Source organism: Leptodactylus fuscus, chromosome 5, assembly GCF_031893055.1.
Source record: "Leptodactylus fuscus isolate aLepFus1 chromosome 5, aLepFus1.hap2, whole genome shotgun sequence".
In the NCBI taxonomy this organism is placed as follows: Eukaryota; Metazoa; Chordata; class Amphibia; order Anura; family Leptodactylidae; genus Leptodactylus; species Leptodactylus fuscus.
The window spans coordinates 219,743,174-219,770,052 of record NC_134269.1 but is presented as its reverse complement, the minus strand read 5'-3'; the positions used below and the strand labels follow the sequence as shown (position 1 = coordinate 219,770,052).

Genomic DNA, 26,879 nt, shown 5'->3' with positions numbered 1-26,879 from the left:
CTCCCAGCATGTCCTGACGGGGGATCTTAGGAATCGGGCTCTATTCACATGACTTCCCATTTTCAGTTGTGATAAACCGCTCATGTTTAGCCGACCGCTCTTCAATGTCCGACCATTTAAAAAGAAGAACAATAATCAGGTATTTGGTGTCCAAGGGATTATTTTTGTGTCGGTCGTTCTAAAACAGACGTGACTGTGACTTTTGCTGAGACTTCTTCACCCACCGATTGTCGCGTCTCTCGTGCTAGTGATTGGGAGTTGCATGGCGATTAGAGATGAGTGAGTAGTATTTGATCGAATACCTCCCCGCCATAGGTATGCGTGTAAGTGGCCGAACACCAAGGGGTTAATCGCATTGAATATTCCATCTTTTAATCGTGGCTAAAGTCGCCGTACAGACCTAGTGCTAATATTTTGCAAGAGCTTTGGAGTCACAGGTTGTCCGAAGCACGATGGGAGTTGTCATCTGCAATATCTGAAGCGCCTCAGGTCAGTCAGGGAATGCTGGGAGTTGTAGTTTGCACAATAGGAAGCTCCATAGAGGCTTCTGGACATGTTGGGAGCTGTCAGTTAGCAAATCTTATAATCCACAGATTAGTTGGCCATGATAGAGTTGTATAAGTGTAGTTGTGTATCATCTGGAGCTCCTCAGGGTGCGCAGGGCCTGCTGGGAGTTGTAGTCCTGCTCCTTCTGGGGTGCTCGGCGCTGCCCCCGCTGGTCACTGCGGGTAGTGCAGGCAGGATGAGGCGGAGTGATACCGCAGCGGCCGCAGCGCAGATCCCTCCGCCCGGGGAAGCATCACTAGAGCCCTGAGTGCCCATCACCGGCCCCGGGACCGTCCTGCACCCCCGAGGCCCTCCGCTCCGGGCTCCTCCGCCACCACACCGGCTGCGCACTACCTGCCCCGGCTGGCGGAGGCGGACTGTTCCGGTTTCCGGTGACCCCCAACTTCCGGCCTCGGACTGAGAAGAAAACAAACCGGTCTTTGCTGCCCGGAAAAAAATAAAGACCGGCCCGGGGGTGTCAGGAGACCGTCAGACCGTCCGTCAGGGCCCCGCCATCTCACCTGGAGCTACCGAGGAGGCGCGACAACCGGACTGGGCCCGGACTGTACCACCTGAGCAAGAGGGGGGTCCTGGAGCCGGGCCCTGAGGAGAAGCGAGGAGATCGGGGGGCCAGGAGGAGGCCTGATGGCAGGAGGGGGGCCCAACACTTACCCGGGGACTCTCTGTGGCCCTGTCCTGGTTGTCGGGGATTGTCTGTGATTGACTGGCCTGGTTGTCAGGAGTAATATTCTGCTAGCCTGGTAGTCAGAGCCTGTCAGTGACTGGGGCGGGGGCAGGTAACTTGTGTCTTATTATGCTGAGGATTGGTGTTTGCTTAGTCTGTTGTCAGGAGTCATTGTCTGCCCCAGTTGTCAGTTTATTAGAGGATTTACCTGGTTGTCTGGTCTGATCCTCGGCTGCCCTGGTTGTCAGATCTGATCCTCGGCTGCCCTGGTTGTCAGGTCTGATCCTCGGCTGCCCTGGTTGTCAGGTCTGATCCTCGGCTGCCCTGGTTGTCAGGTCATATCAGTGATTGGGTAGCTGGTTGTCGGGAATAGTCCTCTGGTCCTAGTTGTCAGGGTGGATCACTATTTGGGTCAGTTGGGTGTCAGGCTGTTGTGATTTTATTTGTGGTTGTCAGGATAATCCTTGAGTGTGCTAGTTGTCAGGGTGTATCTAGTTTTATATCTGGTGGTCTCATCTTTAGGGGGTGATTTGAGGTATTTTTGGAGGTGTCGGGGCTTATCGGGGGGTTGTCCTGGTTGTCGGGGCCTATCGGGGGGGTTGTCCTAGTTGTCAGGAGTACACTGAAGGTGTCTCCGGTTATGGGGGCTGTGATGTCAGAAGTGATATACAGGTGTCTTGGTTGTCAGTGATTTTGTTGTCACGGGTGGTTTGGGGTGTTGATGGGGCTGTAGGGATTTTGGGGTGAGACATTTGGGCTGTTTTTACTGCTGGGCCATGAGGAGGTGCAGATAGTGCCCGGGCCCCCTGCGCCCCCCAAACCTCTCTCCATCCAGACTGACTTTCTCCGTGAGGTTGCCCCCCGCAGCGCCCCCTGGCATGGCTTCCTACAACGAGTTTGTGCCCCCTCCGGAGTGCCCGGTGTTTGAGCCCAGCTGGGAGGAATTCTCCGACCCCCTCAGCTTCATCGGACGCATCCGGCCCATCGCCGAGAGAACTGGAATATGCAAAATCCGACCCCCTAAGGTAAGAACCGGAGGACCCGACGCGCCATCGCCCCCTCCCCTGCCACCCAGATTTGGTTAACAGGTGAATCATTTGCATGAGGCTCAGCCAGGGCGTCATTCACATGAGCAGGAGGTGGAAAGTGTCTGATGTGGAGGATCGGGGCCCAAATTGTAGAGATCAGAGAGACGGGGGTCCTATAATAACATGGGGAGGGGGGGGGGGAGGAACCTACGGGGGTAAAGAGGCGGATTTTGACAGCGGATTTCGCTTCAATATCAGCCCCTTTACAATAGAGGTCTATGGAGACAGCTAGCAGAGAAAAAGAAGCGACATGACCTGAAGAAAGCAATAGAAGTGACTGGGAGGCGGAAAATACCGCGCTTTTATTTGCAAAAAAAGCGACAGAAACAGCGAGGCCCATTCACTTTACAGGAGGGGAAAACAGCCTGGATTTTTTTGAAGCTGTTTTTACAAAAAAAAAAAAAAAAAAAAAAGTTCCAAAAAAAGCTCCTAAATTAGTAAGCTTTTTTTTCAGGACCAAAAAAGCTGCACGTAATTTACATGTGAACTAGCCCTAAAAATATCCAAAATGGAAAGAGGAAAAATAAAATTTAACCTGTTAAAAAAAAATAATCTAAAATAAAATCTATGGAAAAATATATGGAAAAATAGCCAAAATAAAAAAAAAACTTGTATAACGGACCCCCAGACCTGTGTGACGGACCCCCAGACTTGTATGATGGACCCCCAGACCTGTGTGACGGACCCCCAGACTTGTATGATGGACCCCCAGACCTGTATGACGGACCCCCAGACATGTATGACGGACCCCCCAGACCTGTATGACGGACCCCCCAGACCTGTATGACGGACCCCCAGACATGTATGACGGACCCCCCAGACCTGTATGACGGACCCCCAGACCTGTATGACGGACCCCCCAGACCTGTATGACGGACCCCCAGACATGTATGACGGACCCCCCTGACCTGTGTGACGGACTCCCCTGACCTGTGTGACGGACTCCCCTGACCTGTGTGACGGACCCTCAGACCTGTGTGACGGACCCCCCCTGACCTGTGTGACGGACCCCCCTGACCTGTGTGACGGACCCCCCAGACCTGTATGATGGACCCCCAGACCTGTGTGACGGACCCCCAGACCTGTATAACGGACCCCAGACCTGTGTGACGGACCCCCCCCCCCCCCCCCCCCGACCTGTGTGACGGACCCCCCTGACCTGTGTGACGGACCCCCCTGACCTGTGTGACGGACCCCCTGACCTGTGTGACGGACCCCCCAGACCTGTGTGACGGACCCCCCAGACCTGTGTGACGGACCCCCCAGACCTGTATGATGGACCCCCAGACCTGTGTGACGGACCCCCAGACCTGTGTGACGGACCCCCAGACCTGTATAACGGACCCCAGACCTGTGTGACGGACCCCCCCTGACCTGTGTGACGGACCCCCCTGACCTGTGTGACGGACCCCCCTGACCTGTGTGACGGACCCCCCAGACCTGTGTGACGGACCCCCCAGACCTGTGTGACGGACCCCCAGACTATAAAGGGGTACACTGGGCTTCTACTGGTTTTATACAGACACCTGTGCACAGAGCTGTTCTCCACGTCGGCCTTTTGTCTCCACCGATTGTAAGCGGAGTCTGATACAGAGACGAGTGTGAGCTGAGTGATACAAAGTAACAAGAGCGGAGATTCTAAGACATTGTTACCAAAATATCCAAAAGAGGGAAAACCTGAAGAATAAATACAGGAAAGGTGTAATAGTAACAACCGTCCCCGATGGCCGTCACCTCTCACAGGTGCAGGATTATTTTAGGACTGTTCTAGGGAGATCTCCCGGTGTCTTCCTCAGGCCCCATGTTGTATCTCCCCCTGCGGACCCTGATATAGGTCACTACAGGACGGCGAATTAGGTTTGATAGGGGCGGCCATGTCAGGAGAGGAGAGGCCGACTGTAGGACAGGGGAATACAATCTATTACTATCTGTTATCAGCCATGTCAGGAGAGGAGAGGCCGACTGTAGGACAGGAGAATACAATCTATTACTATCTGTTATCAGCCATGTCAGGAGGGGAGAGGCCGACTGTAGGACAGGAGAAAACAATCTATTACTATGTGTTATCAGCCATGTCAGGAGAGGCCGACTGTAGGACAGGGGAATACAATCTATTACTATCTGTTATCAGCCATGTCAGGAGAGGCCGAGTGTAGGACAGGGGAATACAATCTATTACTATCTGTTATCAGCCATGTCAGGAGAGGCCGACTGTAGGACAGGAGAATACAATCTATTACTATCTGTTATCAGCCATGTCAGGAGAGGAGAGGCCGACTGTAGGACAGGAGAATACAATCTATTACTATCTGTTATCAGCCATGTCAGGAGAGGAGAGGCCGACTGTAGGACAGGGGAATACAATCTATTACTATCTGGTATCAGCCATGTCAGGAGAGGCCGACTGTAGGACAGGGGAATACAATCTATTACTATCTGTTATCAGCCATGTCAGGAGAGGCCGACTGTAGGACAGGAGAATACAATCTATTACTATCTGTTATCAGCCATGTCAGGAGAGGAGAGGCCGACTGTAGGACAGGAGAATACAATCTATTACTATCTGGTATCAGCCATGTCAGGAGAGGCCGACTGTAGGACAGGGGAATACAATCTATTACTATCTGTTATCTGCCATGTCAGGAGAGGAGAGGCCGACTGTAGGACAGGGGAATACAATCTATTACTATCTGTTATCAGCCATGTCAGGAGAGGCCGACTGTAGGACAGGAGAATACAATCTATTACTATCTGTTATCAGCCATGTCAGGAGAGGAGAGGCCGACTGTAGGACAGGAGAATACAATCTATTACTATCTGGTATCAGCCATGTCAGGAGAGGAGAGGCCGACTGTAGGACAGGGGAATACAATCTATTACTATCTGTTATCTGCCATGTCAGGAGAGGAGAGGCCGACTGTAGGACAGGGGAATACAATCTATTACTATCTGTTATCAGCCATGTCAGGAGAGGCCGACTGTAGGACAGGAGAATACAATCTATTACTATCTGTTATCTGCCATGTCAGGAGAGGAGAGGCCGACTGTAGGACAGGGGAATACAATCTATTACTATCTGTTATCAGCCATGTCAGGAGAGGCCGACTGTAGGACGTGGCTTTGCGCACTTCTTCGCTGTGTCCCTTTAAATGCCTCCGGCCTGTATAATGGAGCATTGTGTGCACTGACACATGATATTGAGCAGTCGGAGCGTGCGCTCACTTTGTATCGGTGAATGGTTTTATACAATTGTTCTGCTGAGTCTCCCAGTGATATAATGGATCATTAGTCACAACCAGTATAACCAGTGCCAGGCCTCAGGCCCAGGATGCTTTGCTGCCAGCGCCCCCTTCAGACAGCGCTGCCCTGGAGGTGTTGATGGCCGGCTCTTCTGGATATTCGGATGCCATGTTAAAGTAATTTCACATTATTTTCTCCCTCTCTTTATAGGACTGGCAGCCGCCCTTCGCCTGCGATGTAAAAAGCTTCAGCTTCACCCCCCGGGTACAACGTCTGAACGAGCTGGAGGTGAAGTGTTACTCTAGATCTGCGCTCGATATATAAAAATACCTCTGTCCTTTCAGAATTATCATGCGTCCCCATGATAACTCTTCCTGCTCATCGCTTCAGCCATCATAGGGATATTGGACTTCACAAATATTCCCAGAAAATCAGAATTCAGCAATGGTAAACGGGATCGGATTAATAGTTATGAGGCCCAGAGTGCTATGATAACACTGACAGGACTGGAAGTGTTGTCATGGGGACACAGGAAGATGTCTCTTTACAGCACCTGTGACATCTGGTCGGCACATTAATTAGATTTCCGCCGTATAAGTCTGGTTCAGGGGTCAGCGACCTTTACCACCCCGGCTATGGTCAGACTACAACTCCCAGCATTGCCCATTCACTTGGGAGAACTGGAAGTTGCCGCCCCCAGTCTGGTAAGTCTCCTTTAAGGAGCCTTCGGTCAGTGACTGCTGTAGGTTAAGCCGCATTATCCTCAGCCGCTCACGGTTAGTTGTAGAAGGTGACACGTACGGTCCTGCGACACTATCGGTACCACGTGGAGGTAGTCCAATAATAAGTCACCTCCTATACATAACATAGGCGATACCCACACAATAATGGGGACCCGGCCCCCCTGTATGATCAGAGCAGTGGTTATATATTCACTTCTGGGGGTAGGTGGGTTATGGGAAGGGTCTTCTCATTATAGCCCCCTCCCATACAAGAAAACTCAGCAGAACTGGCCAAGTGTGTGTATGGGGGAGGGGGGTCTGCCGTCCTGATGCTGGGATACACTACATCCAGACCTTACAGCCCAATATCCGAGTCTGTGAACCCCCTCCTCTTCTGATCTTATATCACTTCCATGTCTTGATCTCCAGGCGATGACCCGCGTGAAGCTCGACTTCCTGGATCAGCTGGCGAAGTTCTGGGAGCTGCAGGGATCAACGCTCAGGATCCCAGTGGTGGATCGCCGGCTGCTGGATCTGTATGCACTCAGTAAGGTGAGGAAGGAGAAGGGGGTGGGCCTTAGTTAGAATAGACCTCCATTTCACGGTCTGACCTCTGGGACCCCAATGATTCTTACAATGAAGGGGCCGTCATCTGTGCTGGTAGTTACAGGCGGCCACATTCACTTAACAAGACGCTGCTCGTTCTCAGGATCGGTGGAGGTCCTAGAGGGAAGGCACATCCTATACTATAGAAGATGGGAGACCCCTTAAAGCTTAATGGGTTGTTCAGTCACAGTGGGATTGATGGGGACCCCACTGCCGATACCTCCAGCCGATCACGACATGGGGTGCTTTGGAGCTCACTTGTAGTCAGTGCACACTTCTCCATTCATTCTAATGTGACTGCCAGAAATGGCCGAAACACAGTGTTCAGCGATCTCTGACTGTCCTATTGGTGTGAGTGGAGCATCGCAGTGTCCGACCAGCCTATGCATTCAAAACTAGGGGGCAATACACCCCACATTGGTGGGTACAGCTCCAATCAGTAAGTTGCCCCTTCAATCTTGTGAATAGGGATAACTAGCGATATGAACCCAATCTTGAGTCATCTGTCTTATTTTCTCTTCGCTGCCCCCTGCAGGTCGTTTCCAGTGAAGGCGGCTTCGACATCATTAGCAAGGAAAAGAAATGGTCAAAAGTGGGCAGCCGCCTGGGGTATGTGTCAGGGAAGGGCACAGGGTCACTCCTGAAGACCCACTATGAGCGCATCCTCTACCCCTACGAGCTCTTCCAGTCGGGGATCAGCCTCATGGTGAGTGACACTGACAACCTCATCGCCTTCCCCTTTACCTCCGCCATCATGTGACTGTAGCCTCCTAACACCATCTCGGTTTCTCCAGGGCATCCAAAAACCAAGTCTAAAAATGGAGGAGAAAGTGGAAGTGGCCGATCCGTGCGAGGAAACCAAAGATTCCCCAAAAACTGAGAAGATGAACATTCCCTTGAAGAGATCCCGACGGATCAAGTCTGAGGTGCTTTGTAGTATTTAATCTATGAGTGGGGGGTGTATAGCACTTAAAGGGGAACTCCAGGGACTGCATTACATTGGATTACCCTACAGGTAGCGACGTTACGCTTTGTTTAACCCTTGCATTGACCTGCTGAAGCCGTTTTATTCTTACATTGCAGGAGCCTGTGGAGATCAATAAAAGCCCCGAGGTGAAGAAGCTGCACGCCTTCGGAGCTGCGCCCAGGGTGATCGGGGTCGGAGATAGCGTGAAAGACAGAGCTGGTAGGACCATCCGAAAACTTACTGACCATTCACATTGGGTAGAGGTCGGTCTCCTTTACTAGAGGGGATTCCTGCGACTTAATAATTGATCATCTATCCTAAGGGTAGGTCATTCCTTGTAGATCTGAAAACCGGGGACCCTTGTGGATCAGCTCTGCAGCCACACTTAAGGTCACAGGCCATGTGATGATACGTTTATTGGTCACATGGCCTGTTCGCAGCTCAGTCCCTGGCAAGTGAGTGGGCTGAGCTGTAATATCAAGCACAGCCATTGTACAAATGTACGGCTGAAGAGGATGGAGCGCTCACCCGAACACTGCAGCCTCTTCAGCTCACCCGCTGGGTTCCTGCGTCTCGGACTCTTTTTAAGGGGTTTGTCCCAACAAAGACCCCTATCCTCTATCTGCACAATAAGTGTCATATCTCTGCTGCTTTGAGAACCGGGACCCCCAGCGATCAGAACGAGGGACCTTTAAAATAAACCTTAGTGCAGTGAGGCCTGGTGCCCTGCAGGGGGAGCACTTTCCTTGATGTCCTATGCACTCATGTAACAGAAGGTGATGAGGAATCCGTAACCAGAACCTGGGGGGGAGGGGGTACCTTCATTTCTCCAAAAACGTAGCCTTTTCCTTTAGACACCGCTTCAGTTTTCATCACTTTATCCCTTTCTGTTCAGATGAGCTGTTGAAGAAGCGGAAGACGTCTAAGCTGGACGCTTTCGGGATGCAGATGAGGCAGCGGAAAGGAGCGCTGTCAGTCAATTTCGTAAGTGTCTTGTAGGATTTCCTCACTTCTGCCTCGACGTTTTAACCTCTTACTTGCCTGAGAAGAACAGCTCACGATAACGAAGGACTTTCCATCATCCCTTTAGGTCGATCTGTACATTTGCCTTTTCTGCGGTCGGGGGGACTGCGAGGAGAAGTTACTGCTGTGTGACGGCTGCGACGACAGTTACCACACCTTCTGTCTGATCCCACCGCTCCCCGAGGTGCCCAAAGGAGACTGGCGCTGCCCAAAGTGCATCGCAGAGGTAATTCTGTCCTATGTGTGTTGTATTTTGTACCCGCCATGTCCAGGTCCTGCTACTGTGGCTGATAACAGGGAACAATAGCCTGTATCCTCCGCTGCAGCCTGAGCTCTCTGTAACTCCTACACAATCTACTTGGTAATATGTAGACGATATTGTACAGAGGTTTACAGGCCCTTCTTTCCCCTGCCCCTGATAGGAATGCAGCAAACCCCGTGAAGCCTTTGGGTTTGAGCAGGCGGTGAGGGAATATACTCTGCAGAGCTTCGGAGAGATGGCCGACAACTTCAAATCCGACTACTTCAATATGCCGGTGCATGTGAGTGTGAACAGCGCTCTACAGGTTTTAGGTTTTGACAGTTCTGTTGTGATCCAGCCATATTAATACTATTTATCCCCCTGCACCAGATGGTGCCCACAGAGCTGGTGGAGAAGGAGTTCTGGCGTCTGGTCAGTTCCATTGAAGAGGATGTGATTGTGGAATACGGTGCCGATATTTCTTCTAGAGATTTTGGGAGCGGCTTCCCGACACTCGATGGTCGGAGGAAACTGTCACCTGATGAAGAGGTGAGAAACACGAGGAATACATGACATTACTTATCCTGTATTATACTCCAGTGCTGCGCTCACTATTCTGCCGGTCACTGTGTACATACATTACATTACTTATCCTGTATTATACTCCAGAGCTGCGCTCACTATTCTGCTGGTGCAGTCACTGTGTACATACATTACATTACTTATCTGTATTATACACCAGAGCTGCGCTCACTATTCTGCTGGTGCAGTCACTGTGTACATACATTACATTACTTATCCTGTATTATACTCCAGAGCTGCGCTCACTATTCTGCTGGTACAGTCACTGTGTACATACATTACATTACTTATCCTGTATTATACCCCAGAGCTGCGCTCACTATTCTGCTGGTGCAGTCACTGTGTACATACATTACATTACTTATCCTGTATTATACTCCAGAGCTGCGCTCACTATTCTGCTGGTGTAGTCACTGTGTACATACATTACTTATCCTGTATTATACTCCAGAGCTGCGCTCACTATTCTGCTGGTGCAGTCACTGTGTATATACATTACATTACTTATCCTGTATTATACTCCAGAGCTGCGCTCACTATTCTGCCGGTCACTGTGTACATACATTACATTACTTATCCTGTATTATACTCCAGAGCTGCGCTCACTATTCTGCTGGTGCAGTCACTGTGTACATACATTACATTACTTATCCTGTATTATACTCCAGAACTGCGCTCACTATTCTGCTGGTACAGTCACTGTGTACATACATTACATTACTTATCCTGTATTATACTCCAGAGCTGCGCTCACTATTCTGCTGGTGCAGTCACTGTGTACATACATTACATTACTTATCCTGTATTATACTCCAGAACTGCGCTCACTATTCTGCTGGTACAGTCACTGTGTACATACATTACATTACTTATCCTGTATTATACTCCAGAGCTGCGCTCACTATTCTGCTGGTGCAGTCACTGTGTACATACATTACATTACTTATCTGTATTATACTCCAGAGCTGCACTCACTATTCTGCTGGTGCAGTCACTGTGTACATACATTACATTACTTATCTGTATTATACTCCAGAGCTGCGCTCACTATTCTGCTGGTACAGTCACTGTGTACATACATTACATTACTTATCTGTATTATACTCCAGAGCTGCACTCACTATTCTGCTGGTGCAGTCACTGTGTACATACATTACATTACTTATCCTGTATTATACTCCAGAGCTGCGCTCGCTATTCTGCTGGTGCAGTCACTGTGTACATACATTACATTACTTATCCTGTATTATACCCCAGAGCTGCGCTCACTATTCTGCTGGTACAGTCACTGTGTACATACATTACATTACTTATCCTGTATTATACCCCAGAGCTGCGCTCACTATTCTGCTGGTGCAGTCACTGTGTACATACATTACATTACTTATCCTGTATTATACTCCAGAGCTGCGCTCACTATACTGCTGGTACAGTCACTGTGTACATACATTACATTACTTATCCTGTATTATACCCCAGAGCTGCGCTCACTATTCTGCTGGTGCAGTCACTGTGTACATACATTACATTACTTATCCTGTATTATACTCCAGAGCTGCGCTCACTATTCTGCTGGTGTAGTCACTGTGTACATACATTACTTATCCTGTATTATACTCCAGAGCTGCGCTCACTATTCTGCTGGTACAGTCACTGTGTACATACATTACATTATGAATGCAGCTCTGGATGTAACTGGAGCTCAGTACATAATTTCCATTAATCCCAGTTTCCTCCTCCTCCAGGATTACGCGCAGTGTGGTTGGAATCTGAACAATATGCCCGTTCTAGAGCAGTCTGTTCTCACGCACATTAATGTGGACATCTCCGGTATGAAGGTTCCTTGGCTGTACGTTGGCATGTGCTTCTCCTCCTTCTGCTGGCACATTGAGGACCACTGGAGCTACTCCATTAACTACCTGCACTGGTAGGTCACTTCGGGTTACTGGTGTGTGTTATTACTGGTTCCTATAGGGTTACTGGTGTGTGTTATTGGTGTATGTCCTACGGGTTACTGAGCGGTTATTTCGGGCATCTTTACCTTTTCTCCTGTGACCTCCTTCCTTAGTGACTGGTTCTCATCCTCATCTCTCTTTTCAGGGGCGAGCCCAAGACTTGGTACGGCGTTCCTTCTCACGCTGCCGAGCAGTTGGAGGACGTCATGAGAGAGTTGGCTCCAGAACTGTTTGAGACCCAGCCTGACCTGCTGCACCAGCTGGTGACCATCATGAACCCCAATATCCTGATGGAGCACGGCGTGCCCGTGAGTACAACGCCCTCAGCTCTGCTACATCCTGACAAAGCTTTGCATTACCACCCAGTGTCACAGGCAGCAGAGAGAGCGCCGACAACTGGATTATAATGGTATTACTAACCCCTGGATGACGTGTGACTCCTCCACATCATGGCGGCCATTGTTGTCAGGCTCTTCATGTAGGCCCAGTAATCGTTTTAATGTAATCGGGGGCGGGGTAGTGACTCTCTAATGGGGAATGTCACGGGAAACATTGACATTACTGTTTAACCCTTAGAATGCCACAGTCACGCCTGATGACTAGGAATCAACAGGGAGCCCCAAATTTCCTGGGTGACGGGACCAGAGTATAGCGCATCGTCAGTCCCATAGAAGTGAATGGACCGTTGCTGAGTTTGGGTGGTCTTTGGGGGTCTTGGTGATCTGACACTTGTCCCTTGACCTCTATCGCTTTTGATTCGCAGGTTTACCGGACAAACCAATGTGCTGGCGAGTTTGTGGTCACTTTCCCCCGCGCCTATCACTCCGGCTTTAACCAAGGATACAACTTTGCGGAGGCGGTGAACTTCTGCACGGCTGACTGGGTATGTGGGGGGCGGGGGACCCCTAAAGATTCTCTTCTATCGTGTGAGTATTTGTAGTCTAAAGTTGTAATATTTTTCTCAGCTTCCCATTGGACGTCAGTGCGTCAATCATTACCGGAGACTCAGGCGACACTGTGTGTTCTCTCATGAAGAGTTAATCTTCAAGATGGCGGCTGACCCGGAGTGCTTGGATGTCGGCCTGGCCGCCGCGGTCTGTAAGGAGATGACGGTGATGATTGAGGAGGAGAGCAGGTTACGGGACAACGCCATACAGATGGTAAGTGCCGGCCTCGCTGTGCTCTCCTTCATGCCCCTCTTATATATATACAGTGGGGCAAAAAAGTATTTAGTCAGTCACCAATAGTGCAAGTTCCACCACTTAAAAAGATGAGAGGCGTCTGTAATTTACATCATAGGTAGACCTCAACTATGAGAGACAAAATGAGAAAACAAATCCAGAAAATCACATTGTCTGATTTTGTAAGAATTTATTTGCAAATTATGGTGGAAAATAAGTATTTGGTCACCTACAAACAATCAAGATTTCTGGCTCTCACAGACCTGTAACTTCTTCTTTAAGAGTCTCCTCTTTCCTCCACTCATTACCTGTAGTAATGGCACCTGTGTAAACTTGTTATCACTATAAAAAGACACCTGTGCACACCCTCAAACAGTCAGACTCCAAACTCCACTATGGTGAAGACCAAAGAGCTGTCAAAGGACACCAGAAACAAAATTGTAGCCCTGCACCAGGCTGGAAAGACTGAATCTGCAATAGGCAACCAGCTTGGATTGAAGAAATCAACTGTGGGAGCAATAATTAGAAAATGGAAGACATACAAGACCACTGATAATCTCCCTCGCTCTGGGGCTCCACGCAAAATCTCACCCCAGTGGGGTCAAAATGATCACAAGAACGGTGAGCAAAAATCCCAGAACAACGCGGGGGGACCTAGTGAATGAACTGCAGAGAGCTGGGACCAATGTAACAAAGCCTACCATCAGTAACACACTACGCCGCCAGGGACTCAGATCCTGCAGTGCCAGACGTGTCCCACTGCTTAAGCCAGTACATGTCCGGGCCCCTCTGAAGTTTGCTAGAGAGCATTTGGATGATCCAGAAGAGTATTGGGAGAATGTCCTATGGTCTGATGAAACCAAACTGGAACTGTTTGGTAGAAACACAACTTTACGTGTTTGGAGGAAAAAGAATCCTGAGTTGCATCCATCAAACACCATACCTACTGTAAAGCATGGGGGGGGGAAACATCATGCTTTGGGGCTGTTTCTCTGCAAAGGGGCCAGGACGACTGATCCGGGTACATGAAACAATGAATGGGGCCATGTATCATGAGATTTTGAGTGCAAACCTCCTTCCATCAGCAAGGGCATTGAAGACGAAACGTGGCTGGGTCTTTCAACATGACAATGATCCAAAGCACACCGCCAGGGCAACGAAGGAGTGGCTTTGTAAGAAGCATTTCAAGGTCCTGGAGTGGCCTAGCCAGTCTCCAGATCTCAACCCTATAGAAAACCTTTGGAGGGAGTTGAAAGTTCGTGTTGCCAAGCGACAGCCCCAAAACATCACTGCTCTAGAGGAGATCTGCATGGAGGAATGGGCCGACATACCAACAACAGTGTGTGCCAACCTTGTGGAGACTTACAGAAAACGTTCCACCTCTGTCATTGCCAACAAAGGATATATAACAAAGTATTGAGATGAAATTTTGTTACTGACCAAATACTTATTTTCCACCATAATTTGCAAATAAATTCTTACAAAATCAGACAATGTGATTTTCTGGATTTGTTTTCTCATTTTGTCTCTCATAGTTGAGGTCTACCTATGATGTAAATTACAGACGCCTCTCATCTTTTTAAGTGGTGGAACTTGCACTATTGGTGACTGACTAAATACTTTTTTGCCCCACTGTATATATATATATATATGGTGGCCGGGTCTGAGGGCTCTTCTATCTACAGGGGATCCAGCAGTCAGAAGAAGAAGTCTTTGAGCTGGTGCCGGATGATGAGCGGCAGTGCGCCTCCTGCAGGACAACCTGCTTCCTGTCCGCTCTGACCTGTAACTGCAACCAAGATCGTCTCGTCTGCCTGAACCACGTACAGGAGCTGTGTACATGCCCGATGGAGGAGAAGTGTCTGAGGTGAGGAGCGGTCAGATAGAAAGTCACATCAATACAGCCTATCCATACAGTGTTGGCCAAAAGTATTGGCCCCCCTGCAATTCTGTCAGATAATACTCATGTTCTTCCAGATAATGATTGCAATCACAAACTCTTTGGTATTTTCTTCATTTAATTTGTCTTCAATGAAAAACCACAAAAAGAATTGTCAAAAAGCCAAATTGGATATAATTCCACAGCAAACATAAAAAGGAGTTGGACAAAAGTATTGGCACTGTTTGAAAAATCATGTGATGCTTCTCTAATTTGTGTAATTAACAGCACCTGTTACTTACCTGAGTCACCTAACAGGTGGTGGCAATAACTAAATCACACTTGCAGCCAGTTGAAATGGATTAAAGTTGACTCCACCTCTGTCCTGTGTCCTTGTGTGACCACATTGAGCATGGAGAAAAGAAAGAAGACCAAAGAACTGTCTGAGGACTTGAGAAGCAAAATTGTGAGGAAGCCTGAGCAATCTCAAGGCTACAAGTCCATCTCCAAAGACCTGAATGTTCCTGTGTCTACCGTGCGCAGTGTCAGTAAGAAGTGTAAAGCCCATGGCCCTGTGGCTAACCTCCCTAGATGTGGACGGAGAAGAAACATTGACCAGAGATTTCACCGCAAGATTGTGCGGATGGTGGATAAAGAACCTCGACTAACATCCAAACAAGTCCAAGCTGCCCTGCAGTCCGAGGGTACAACAGTGTCACCCCGTACTATCCAGCGTCAGCGTCTGAATGAGAAGGGACTGTATGGTAGGAGACCCAGGAAGACCCCACTTCTTACCCACAGACAGAAGCCAGGCTGGAGTTTGCCAAAACTTACCTGAGAAAGCCAAAACCGTTCTGGAAGAATGTTCTCTGGTCAGAGGAGACAAAAGTAGGAAAAGGCCTCAACATAGAGATTACAGGAAAAAAGAGAAGAAGACGCCCCCTACAGTCAGACATGGTGGAGGGTCCCTGATGGTTTGGGGTTGCTTTGCTGCCTCTGGCACTGGACTGCTTGACCGTGTGCATGGCATTATGAAGTCTGAAGACGACCAACACATTGTGCAGCATCATGTAGGGCCCAGTGTGAGAAAGCTGGGTCTCCCCCCTCAGAGGTCAGGGCTCTTCCAGCAGGACAAGGACCCAAAACACACTTCAGGTCAGCACTAGAAAATGGTGGTGAGAGAAAGCCCTGGAGACTTGTAAAGTGGCAGCAATGAGTCCGGCCCTGAATCCCATAGAACACCTGTGGGGGAGGGGGAGAGATCTCTTGGTGGCAGTTTGGAGAAGGCCCCCTTCACATCTCAGGGGGGACCGCGAGCAGGAGCCAAAGAAGAAGGGTCTAAGATTCCAGCAGAGCCTTGTAAGAAACTCATTGCTGGTTAGCGGAAGCGGTTGTGCGCAGTTATTGTGTCTAAAGGTTGTGCTACCAAGTATTAGGCTGAGGGCGCCAATACTTCTGTCCGCACCAGTTCTGGAGTTTTGTGTAAAATGATCAATGATGTGACTTTTTTTTTTTCATTCTCTTTTGTGTTTTTTCATTGCAAACAAAATAAATGAAGATATTACCAAAGAGTTTGTGCTTGTAATCATTATCTGGGGGGCAGCGAGGATTATCTGACAGGACTGCAGGGGGCGATACTTATACTGTATATACCCTGTGTCACTTATATACTATATAAGAGTCTGTGCTGTGTAATCATTATCTGGGGGACAGCGAGGATTATCTGACAGGACTGCAGGGGGCGATACTTATACTGTATATACCCTGTGTCACTTATATACTATATAAGAGTCTGTGCTGTGTAATCATTATCTGGGGGACAGCGAGGATTATCTGACAGGACTGCAGGGGCGATACTTATACTGTATATACCCTGTGTCACTTATATACTATATAAGAGTCTGTGCTGTGTAATCATTATCTGGGGGACAGCGAGGATTATCTGACAGGACTGCAGGGGGCGATACTTATACTGTATATACCCTGTGTCACTTATATACTATATAAGAGTCTGTGCTGTGTAATCATTATCTGGGGGACACCGAGGATTATCTGACAGGACTGCAGGGGGCGATACTTATACTGTATATACCCTGTATCACTTATATACTATATAAGAGTCTGTGCTGTGTAATCATTATCTGGGGACAGCGAGGATTATCTGACAGGACTGCAGGGGGCGATACTTATACTGTATATACCCTGTGTCACTTATATACTATATAAGAGTCTGTGCTGTGTAATCATTATCTGGGGGACAGCGAGGATTATCTGACAGGACTGCAGGGGGCGATACTTATACTGTATATACCCTGTGTCACTTATATACTATATAAGAGTCTGTGCTGTGTAATCATTATCTGGGGACACCGGGGATTATCTGACAGGACTGCAGGGGGCGATACTTATACTGTATATACCCTGTGTCACTTATATACTATATAAGAGTCTGTGCTGTGTAATCATTATCTGGGGGACAGCGAGGATTATCTGACAGGACTGCAGGGGGTGATACTTATACTGTATATACCCTGTGTCACTTATATACTATATAAGAGTCTGTGCTTGTAATCATTATCTGGGGGACAGCGAGGATTATTTGACAGGACTGCAGGGGGCGATACTTATACTGTATATACCCTGTGTCACTTATATACTATATAAGAGTCTGTGCTGTGTAATCATTATCTGGGGGACAGCGAGGATTATCTGACTGGACTGCAGGGGGCGATACTTATACTGTATATACCCTGTGTCACTTATATACTATATAAGAGTCTGTGCTGTGTAATCATTATCTGCGGACAGTGAGGATTATCTGACAGGACTACAGGGGGTGATACTTATACTGTATATACCCTGTGTCACTTATATACTATATAAGAGTCTGTGCTGTGTAATCATTATCTGGGGGACAGCGAGGATTATCTGACAGGACTGCAGGGGGCGATACTTTTGGCCAACATTGTATACTAGAGATCAGCGGTGACATCACTGAGAATACAGCCTATGTATATACTACAGAGCAGTGAACACTTTGCATCTTCCTCCCTCCATTGTCCATCTTAGGTACCGATATTCACTTGAAGACTTCCCAACCCTCTTGTACGGGGTGAAGTTGCGCGCCCAGTCATACGATACCTGGGTGAGCCGGGTGACAGAGGCCCTGACGGCCAGCCTGAATCACAAGAAAGGTCAGTCTGTTCTTCATCCTTTATCTGTTTCTTAATGTTTTCTTGCCTCCTCCTGTGACCTCACGAGCCGCTCTGACCTCCATTGTAGACATCATTGAGTTGAAGGTGATGGTGGAGGACGCAGAGGACAGGAAGTTCCCAGAGAACGAACTTTACCGAAGGCTCCGAGATGCCGTAAAGGAGGCCGAGACCTGCGCCTCCGTGGCTCAGCTGCTTCTAACTAAAAAGCAAAAACACAGGTGAGACGTCTCAATGGACTTTCCCTTTAAGGCTCCGTATACGGACAGTTATGTCCCAGCCTAGAGCATTGATCTACTAGCTGTGGCTCGGTGCATGCTGGGAGTTGTAGTGTTGCAATAGCTGGCGAACCACAAGTCACAGATCACGGCTGTGGATGGAGGGTGTGAATGTGTCGGATAGAAATTTGCTTTTTGCCTTAATGTTAGAATTTTCTTGACTCTTCTCAGTAAGCTGAGCCAGGACTCTGGGAAGACTCGCACGAAACTCACTATGGAGGAGCTCAAGGCCTTTGTCCATCAGCTCTTCAGCCTGCCCTGTATCATCACACAGGCCCGGCAGGTCAAGGTAAGTTCCTCTAGTGCTCGAAGTCATCACCTGAGGCTGCACTACCGAGACCTTCTGTGTGTATTGAGGTGGAAGGTGGACATGTTGTCCTCAGAATCTCTCCGTAGTGCAGCCTCAGGCTTTGGGCCACTCAAGGACGTTTTTAGAATAGTCTTTTTATTTTCCTACTTTCTACCTAGAATCTGCTGGACGATGTGGAGGAATTCCACGAGCGAGCCCAAGAGGCGATGTCTGATGAAATCCCGGACTCCGGCAAGCTCCAAGCGCTCATCGACATGGGATCCAACCTGTACGTGGAGCTCCCGGAGTTACCTCGCCTCAAACAAGAGCTGCTGCAGGCGCGGTGGCTGGACGAGGTGCGGCAGACGCTCTCTGACCCCCACAAGGTCACTTTGGATGTGATGAAGAAGTTGATAGATTCGGGGGTGGGTCTGGCTCCTCATCACGCCGTGGAGAAGGCGATGGCCGAACTTCAGGAACTGCTCACGGTGTCCGAAAGGTGGGAAGAGAAAGCCAAAACCTGTCTGCAGGCCAGGTGAGTGACGCTGCAAATGTGTAACGTGCCGCCTTCTGGAGGACTGTAATCCAATCATCACCTCTGCCCCTCCCCCCTCAGGCCGCAGCACAGCGTATCCAGCCTAGAGAGCATCCTAGCCGAGGCCAAGAATATCCAGGCCTATCTACCCAACGTCTTGGCACTGAAGGAAGCTCTGCAGAGAGCCAAGGACTGGACCTCTAAAGTAGAAGCCATTCAGGTAGCCATCACCTTGTGCATGCTTGTCCTGTCGCCTTGTGCATGCTTGTCCTGTCGCCTTGTGTCACCTTGTGCATGCTTGCTCCTGTCGCCTTGTGTCACCTTGTGCATGCTTGCTCCTGTCGCCTTGTCACCTTGTGCATGCTTGCTCCTGTCGCCTTGTGTTACCTTGTGCATGCTTGCTCCTGTCGCCTTGTCACCTTGTGCATGCTTGCTCCTGTCGCCTTGTGTTACCTTGTGCATGCTTGCTCCTGTCGCCTTGTGTTACCTTGTGCATGCTTGCTCCTGTCGCCTTGTGTCACCTTGTGCATGCTTGTCCTGTCGCCTTGTGTTACCTTGTGCATGCTTGTCCTGTACACTACAAGCCTCCTATATCAGTATATACTTGCATCCCCTGCAGAATGGCAGTCACTATGCATACCTGGAGCACCTGGAGTGTTTGCTGAGCAAGGGCCGTCCCATCCCCGTTCGTCTCGACGCCCTCCCCCAGCTGGAGTCTCAGGTGGCAGCGGCTCGAGCCTGGAGGGAGCGCACCGGCAGGACTTTCCTAAAGAAGAACTCCAGCTACACCTTACTACAGGTGAGGGAATGGCCCCTAATGGCTTTGTGTCTTACCTCTCCTGACATGTCTGTATCATACGTGTAATCCCCATGATGTAACTTGTATTGCCGAGAATTCAACACAGTGCTGTTCCTCTGTTATTCCTCCTAGAAATGGGCAAGAATTTTGACACCTTGGTTTAACCATTTCTTTGTCAAAGGCAGTGATTGGGTAATGTCAGAGTGTGGGGATTCGCCCCCTCCTAAATTTCTAGGAGGAATAACGGAGGATCAGAGCGACAAGGAATTAAGAAGGGTTACCTAGAAGGTATTTCCTGTGGCAGACATGTTAGGAGAGGTGACAGGTCCACGTTAAAGGGATTGTCCAGATATTGTGTCTGTCTGATCTGACATTGGACATGGTGAGATGTAACATGGTAGTCAGGTTGTGAGGCAGCTGATGCCCAGCGGGTATCATATGTGGGTCCTATCAGTTAGAATAGTACCCATGCATGGTACCCGCAGTCCGTTGGATGGTTGTTGCGGCTTTCCATTGATGTATTTGCCCACGCCATGTCAGATTACACACCCCTACTATGTCATTATGGTCCTGTGGCTGAAATATGTGACCGGCCCTTTATAGCCTGTGGATTTGTCATGTGATCTGGTCAGCAGGAGGGTCCGCCTACTCTCCGTATATCCTGCGTTTCCGAGAACAGACGCCATCTTGTTTCTTATAGGACACTTGTCACATAGCCCTAGATCCTTCCTCTTGTCTTACGCAGGTGCTCAGTCCTCGCAGTGATATCGGAGTTTACGGCAGCGGCCGCAGTAAGAGGAAGAAAGTGAAGGAGCTGATGGAGGAGAAAGACCTGGATCTGGATTCTATGAGCGAACTGGAAGAGTCGCAGGAGGAGCCGCGAGACACGGCCTCTGTGGTAAGGGGAGGCCATATAGTCAGTGGTCTAGGCACAGTACAGGGAATCAGTGTCTGCTGGGACCCCCAGAAATTAGGAGAGGGGTCTGCCGGAGCCTTATGTGTATGTAGTGGGGGTGTGCATGCTCGGCCAGCGCTCCATATAACAGGGACAGTCATCCCGCAGTCCTATATTGGTGAATGGAGTGAAAGACGACCATGTCATGCACATGAGGCACTTCCGGACCCCTTCTTGTCCTGATCGGACCCCCAGCAGTCAGATGAGTTCACACATGGCAGGTATTAGCAGGTAAAATCTGCATCCGGGTCTAGTGCAAAGCAGGTGGATCAGATTTGGTGCGTTTTGGTTTTTCACATCCATGGCCGGCTCGTTCTGTCCTGGCCATTGTCACCATGGACGTCACCACTTCCAGTGTAGTAAGGGTTAAGTCCGATTTTGCTTCAGATTGTTACACATATAATCGCAGGTTATAAAGGTCAATAGGACATTTCGGTATAAGTCGCTTCTATAGGAAGGAGCCTTCATGTTAACCCTTCTCTTCCCACCTAGGTGGCGTTATTTAAGGATCTGGAGCACAAGGAGGTAGACTCCATGCGTTCTCTGCGGGCAGCTAATCTGGCCAAGATGGCGATGGTGGATCGTATCGAGGAGGTGCGGTTCTGCATCTGCCGCAAAGCTGCCAGCGGCTTCATGTTACAGTGCGAGCTGTGCAAGGACTGGTTCCACAGCACGTGCGTCCCCCTGCCCAAAACCAGCTCCCAGAAAAAAGGCACCAGCTGGCAATCCAAGGACGTCAAGTTCCTGTGCACACAGTGCATGCGCTCTCGGCGGCCGCGGCTAGAGACTATCCTCTCTCTGCTGGTGTCGCTGCAGAAACTACCAGTGCGGCTGCCCGAGGGCGAGGCCTTGCAGTGCTTGACTGAACGTGCCATGAGCTGGCAGGACCGGGCACGGCAAGCACTGGCCACAGAAGAACTGTCTTGTGCCCTGGCCAAGCTCTCTGTGCTGAGCCAGCGTATGGTGGAGCAAGCGGCACGAGAGAAGACGGAGAAGATCATCAGCGCGGAGCTACAGAAAGCCGCAGCCAACCCAGATCTGCAGGTGGGTGCCATTAACACCCCTCGTCCGTGTATCATCACTGGTGGGTGACTGGGCTTCTAGGTGTCACATGTGTCTCTGAGTTTCTCTTTCATCTCCTTGGTCCTGTAGGGTCACCTGCCCATATTCCAGCAAGGTTCCTTCAGTCGGGGAATGTCCAGCGTGGCGTCTTCTCCACAACCGCCGCTTGACTACGACGACGAGGAGACGGACTCTGACGAGGACATCAGAGAGACCTACGGCTATGATGTGAAGGTAGCACGCAGCAGGGTTAGGGCCCCCTTATAAAGCCTCTGAATAGCTTTCATGATTATTTACAATCCGTGTACTCCAGTCCCATCCAGAGCTGCATTCACAATTCTTCCTGACCGCTTTGTGTGGCTTCACCTTTCCTATGTGTCGCCCTGCCGAGTAACTCGTGGCATTATATGATGCTACCTTAAAGGGGTTGTCCCAGTATAGACACCTATCTCCTAGGCGTAGGTTGGGGGTAAGGGTCTGGTTGTTGGAGGCCCCCGGGGTGCACATATGTGGCCACAGCTTTATTCACCTCTTTGGGAAGTCATATAGGAGTTAATTCACACACAGGTCTCTCCCCTCACCTCCTGACTGCTGGGATTCCCAGCGAACGGACCCCATGACCGGACCCTCATGGAGAAGTGTCTTTAACGAAAAACCCCTTTAATATTTCCTAAACCAAGCCAGCCTGAACATCCGACACTCCCCCCCCCCCCCCCCCCCTCAGGAAAATGGAGATCATGGTCATTCTAGGGTTTAGCGCCGGTTTATGGGTGACCAGGGTATCCCCAGTGCTAATGCACACAGCACCAATTTGTAGTATGGCGTGCTGATGTAGAAAAAAAAAAAAAAATCCAGTGCAGCTTTGGATGTGAATAGAGTATAAATGGAATGTTTGCAGCTGTCTGCTGTATATTTAGCTGGATATCTGGATAAAATATACCGTCTACATATAGAGCAGGATTTATATAGGATTTGGCTCCTTATGGTCACGTCTCTGGAATGAAATGTGACCCGGTCCCTGCAGATCGGCTGCTCCAGGTTGTTGGTTAGAGCGACCCGGGGTGTAAAGTCTGATATCCTGCACGTGTGTGTCCTTGGGGGCCTAAATCTGCCGCCCACTTGTCTGTAGGTTGGGGATGTCATTGATTTCTTAGGGTATTAACCCCTCTTTCTTCTGTCTTCAGGACACCGGTAGCGTCAAGTCCTCCAGCAGCTTAGAGCCCAACCTGTTCTGTGACGAGGAGATCCCCATCAAGTCGGAGGAAGTGGTCAGTCACATGTGGACCACTCCATCCTTCTGTGCCGAACATGCGTACTCCTCCGCCTCCAAGAGCTGCATGCAAAGTGAGTGTGGGCCGGGGGTAGACCTCACTTATACCATGGATAATATGTCCCTGTAGGCGGGCGCTCAATCTGCAGTCCAACCCTGGTGAACTAAAGGTCCCAGACTCAGTGCTCTGGCCCCTTCGTGGGGTTTCCCAGCAAAACTGCACCCGGCCCCCTGTTGCACAAGGAACAGCAAGCCCATTCCTCAAGTGACTAGACCCGACTGCAGGTCCTTACACAGTCAGATGACCAGGAATGCTGCAGTACACCCGATGCATTCCCTTTATGGGTGGTGGTCCCAGAGGCCGCCCCTCATGTATCAGAGTGATGGCATATCCTAGTATTCCAAGATGGGTGCACTGCTTTAAAGCTGTTGCTCAATCCCCAGATCCCCCGGATAGGTCATCAGTATGTGATCTTGTCAGGTCCGACCCCCAGACCCTGCACAGATCAAGGTTTTCCTTGAATATTTCTGATTTATTTATTCCATTCTTCATTTCTTAAAGCTTCAGGAACTCCTCGAAAGCAGCCCCGTAAGACCCCTCTGGTGCCTCGCAGCCTGGAGCCCCCTGTCCTGGAGTTATCCCCGGGAGCCAAGTGTCAGCTGGAGGAGCTGATGATGTTGGGGGATTTGCTGGAGGTTTCTCTGGACGAGACGCAACATATCTGGCGGATATTACAGGCGACGCATCCCCCATCGGAGGAGCGCTTCCTGCACGTCATGGAGGTAAGGATCCCGCCGCCCGGCCTACTGTCCCGGCATTGACCGTCCTCCTCCTAAACCTTTACTTGTCCTGTTCCCGCAGGATGACAGTCTGGATGAGAAGCCGCTCAAAGTGAAAAGTCGAGATTCTTCCGAGAAGAAGCGTAAGCGGAAATTGGAGCGAGCGGAGCAGCTCTTAGCCGAGGGCAAGCAAAGGTCCAAGGAGCTGAAGAAACTGGACAAGACCAAAAAGAAGAAGCTCAAGCTGGGACATGACAAGGCCAAGGAGCTCAGTAAGCTGGCCAAGAGGTTGGCCAAGGAGGAGGAGCGTAAGAGGAAGAAGGAGAAGGCCGCGGCCGCCAAAGTGGAGCTCAACAAGGAGATGACTGAGAAGAAGCGAGAGAAGAAGGTGCTGGACATCCCATCCAAGTACGACTGGTCCGGAGCTGAGGAGTCTGACGATGAGAACGCCATATGTGCGGCTCAGAATTGCCAGCGCCCCTGCAAGGACAAGGTGAGGAAGGGGCATCGGCCATGTGCTGTGTCAGTGTATCATAGGGAAAGTTCTGCAGCTACGTGCTTAAAGGGGTTGTGCCGTTATAGGTCTACAGGCCGGAGGGTAAGGGTCTGATCGCCGGGACCTCCAGTGATGAGGAGGAAGGAGAACCATTCACTGCTGTGAGACTGCCAAACATCTCAGTCCTGGCAGCCCCATATAAGTGAATGGATCACACAAGTACACTGACACTCAAATCACAAGGGGTCTCCCATCCTCCTAATCGCTCGGGGACTTGACAATTGAGTCCTCAGAGATTGGACACTTATCCCCTGTCCTCTGGACGGAGGTAGATACAAGTGTATACAGACGGTACAATCCTTATCTCTGCTCTGCTACTTTGTTACAATGTATCAGTGCAGGAAGTGAGGTGTGTAGATAAATGCATTCCTCCCCCCCCCCCCCATCCCTCTTGAGAGTGGTCAAAGCTTTAGGTTTTGCTGCCAGTTTTCGGGGCGGTCTCTCCTTCCCTGTAACAAGCGGCTTCTGTTCCTCGGTCGCGTGGGAAGAAAATCTGCATTTCATTCCAACTTCGCTGGGTTTTACGGTTAATCCTCTTATAGAGCAGAAGGGGTTAATCCGAAACCATGCAAAGCCTGCCAGTCTTTAGTATTAGGGCATGCTGGGATTTGTAGTGCGGTGGTATACAGCTCACGCCTGTTTTCTCCCGATTCCCGCAGGTGGACTGGGTGCAGTGTGACGGCGGCTGTGACGAGTGGTTTCACCAGGTCTGCGTGGGCGTCTCCTCCGAAATGGCCGAGAATGAGGATTATATCTGCACGAACTGTACCAGAAAGCGAGTCCCTGGACCATGCCCGCCTTGCCCTCCCTGCCCCCCTACTTTGACTTTCACCCCCGGATTCCCTTTGCCGACCATTGAGGTGAAGCAGGAGGTCAGCTAGCATCATGGATTTGGTTTTTTTTAAGTTTTTGGTTTCCCCTCCCTGGTTATCTATTTCCTCCTACCACCCTCTGCCAGCTTCTTAGGGCAGAGCCGTCTGTTATTAGGTAGTGCCCTCCGCCCTGCACCGTCTGGGCACTTACTGCTCGGTATTGTCCTCCGATCTCCCACCCCAGCCGATTCCTGGATTGCCCAGAAGTGACTTTTCATAATGGAAGGCTTACCCAAAGGGCTGGAGGAGGCCGCACACGGCAGGAGGGAGGGCAGCGGTCGCCCTCTCAGGTTTTAGGTGGATGCCCTTCCTTCTCTGTCCGACAGAAGAGACTTCTTTCCCCGCCTTGCACAAGTATTGACGCCGGTGTGTGGATTTCCATCCTGTGACTGAACACTCCTAGTGTGGGTGACGGGAGGCGGCCTCGAGACGGGGGTGAATGCAGGACTTGGGATTTGGTTTTTAGAAAATCCTGGGGAAGTTTGGAGCCGTCTTCCCTTTCTTCTATCTGTGACTACTGACTGTTGTATAAATAGTTTTCTCTCCTACTGTCATGTCCGCTCTTCTCTATGGTAAATCCAAGCTCTTCTCTTCCTGGGAAAGTTGGGTGATCAGGTATTTCAGCAGTACGACGCCCATCTATCTGAGGCTTCAATAAAGTGAGACCCCGATCCCTGCACAACTATGTCCAGTGCAGGCGGCTCCGGAGTCGGGGGCTGGGAGGGGCGGCCATGGGTTTGTTCTCTATTGTCATTGATGCCTTTACACGTAATTCTTATCAAAACCGGATGTGAGTGCTGATAGGTACCCCTTTAAGGACCCCTTTAAATATTTTACTAATAATATCTCCTTATACTACTCAGCTTTTCCAGGTACAGGATAAAGACTGTTGCAGCCATTTTTTACTCTCTAGTACATGCATTGCTATGTGTTACGGTTACAGACTACAAACAAAAACCTGCGTCGTCTGAATCAGGGATATTGTCTCGTTACATGGTTAGAATTAAAGGGGATGTCCAGGAGCCGGTGTACTCGCCTGTCACTTGGCCTGGAAGTCCCGAGGCATTGCAGCAGTTTTAGGGTGCAGGGTTCCTGCTGACAAGGGGTGCACAAGCCTGAATGGATATTGGAGCCCTGGGGTAAGGTGAATGTGATGGTTTTTGTTTGTTGGTTTTATATGTTCCTTCTCCACAAGGGTTTGGCCGATTCCTGGACATCTCCTTTAAGGGACAAGCAGACGAGTGCAGGATCAGACTACACGTTGTGTCTGTAACCATTGAAATGCACAAGGTTTATATCTTACTATTGAATACGGCAGTGCTGTCTATTCCTAATCGCCGCACTCCGAGTCAGAGAGCAGTGGCGGATATGAGTGTATATCAGTATATAGATGTCTCTGTGTATACTGTGTGTGACATGTCATGGGGGGGGGGTGCGGAGCTTTCTACACTTGATGTTACCCATTGGAGGGAGTGGACCCTGCCGTCAGAATCCCCCTGGCGGTGGTAGATCCAAAGTCACTTGTGTTTCCCCTTTAAGACTGGCCCTGTCCCGCT

General features: G+C 49.8%; 1 protein-coding gene across 2 annotated transcripts; it reads left to right on the top strand.

Annotated features, from left to right (window-relative positions):
• The first annotated feature begins 1,818 nt into the window (after positions 1 to 1,818).
• Positions 1,819 to 25,865, top strand: KDM5A (lysine demethylase 5A). Of its 2 annotated transcripts, none has more exons than XM_075275465.1 (28): positions 1,819 to 2,256; positions 5,770 to 5,847; positions 6,711 to 6,833; positions 7,423 to 7,593; positions 7,682 to 7,813; positions 7,971 to 8,073; positions 8,750 to 8,838; positions 8,945 to 9,103; positions 9,300 to 9,419; positions 9,509 to 9,667; positions 11,446 to 11,627; positions 11,801 to 11,963; positions 12,419 to 12,538; positions 12,621 to 12,815; positions 14,522 to 14,703; positions 17,785 to 17,909; positions 17,998 to 18,148; positions 18,377 to 18,494; positions 18,674 to 19,029; positions 19,111 to 19,249; positions 19,649 to 19,828; positions 20,574 to 20,726; positions 21,276 to 21,827; positions 21,936 to 22,079; positions 23,030 to 23,189; positions 23,684 to 23,898; positions 23,978 to 24,388; positions 25,111 to 25,865. In XM_075275465.1, the coding sequence occupies exons 1-28, from the start codon at positions 2,110 to 2,112 to the stop codon at positions 25,330 to 25,332; spliced, it is 5,049 nt and encodes a 1,682-aa protein (XP_075131566.1). In that variant the 5' UTR covers positions 1,819 to 2,109; the 3' UTR covers positions 25,333 to 25,865. The 2 variants fall into 2 exon arrangements, with proteins under 2 accessions (XP_075131566.1, XP_075131565.1); XM_075275464.1 differs by having other exon boundaries at positions 23,678 to 23,898.
• The last annotated feature ends 1,014 nt before the right edge of the window (positions 25,866 to 26,879 follow it).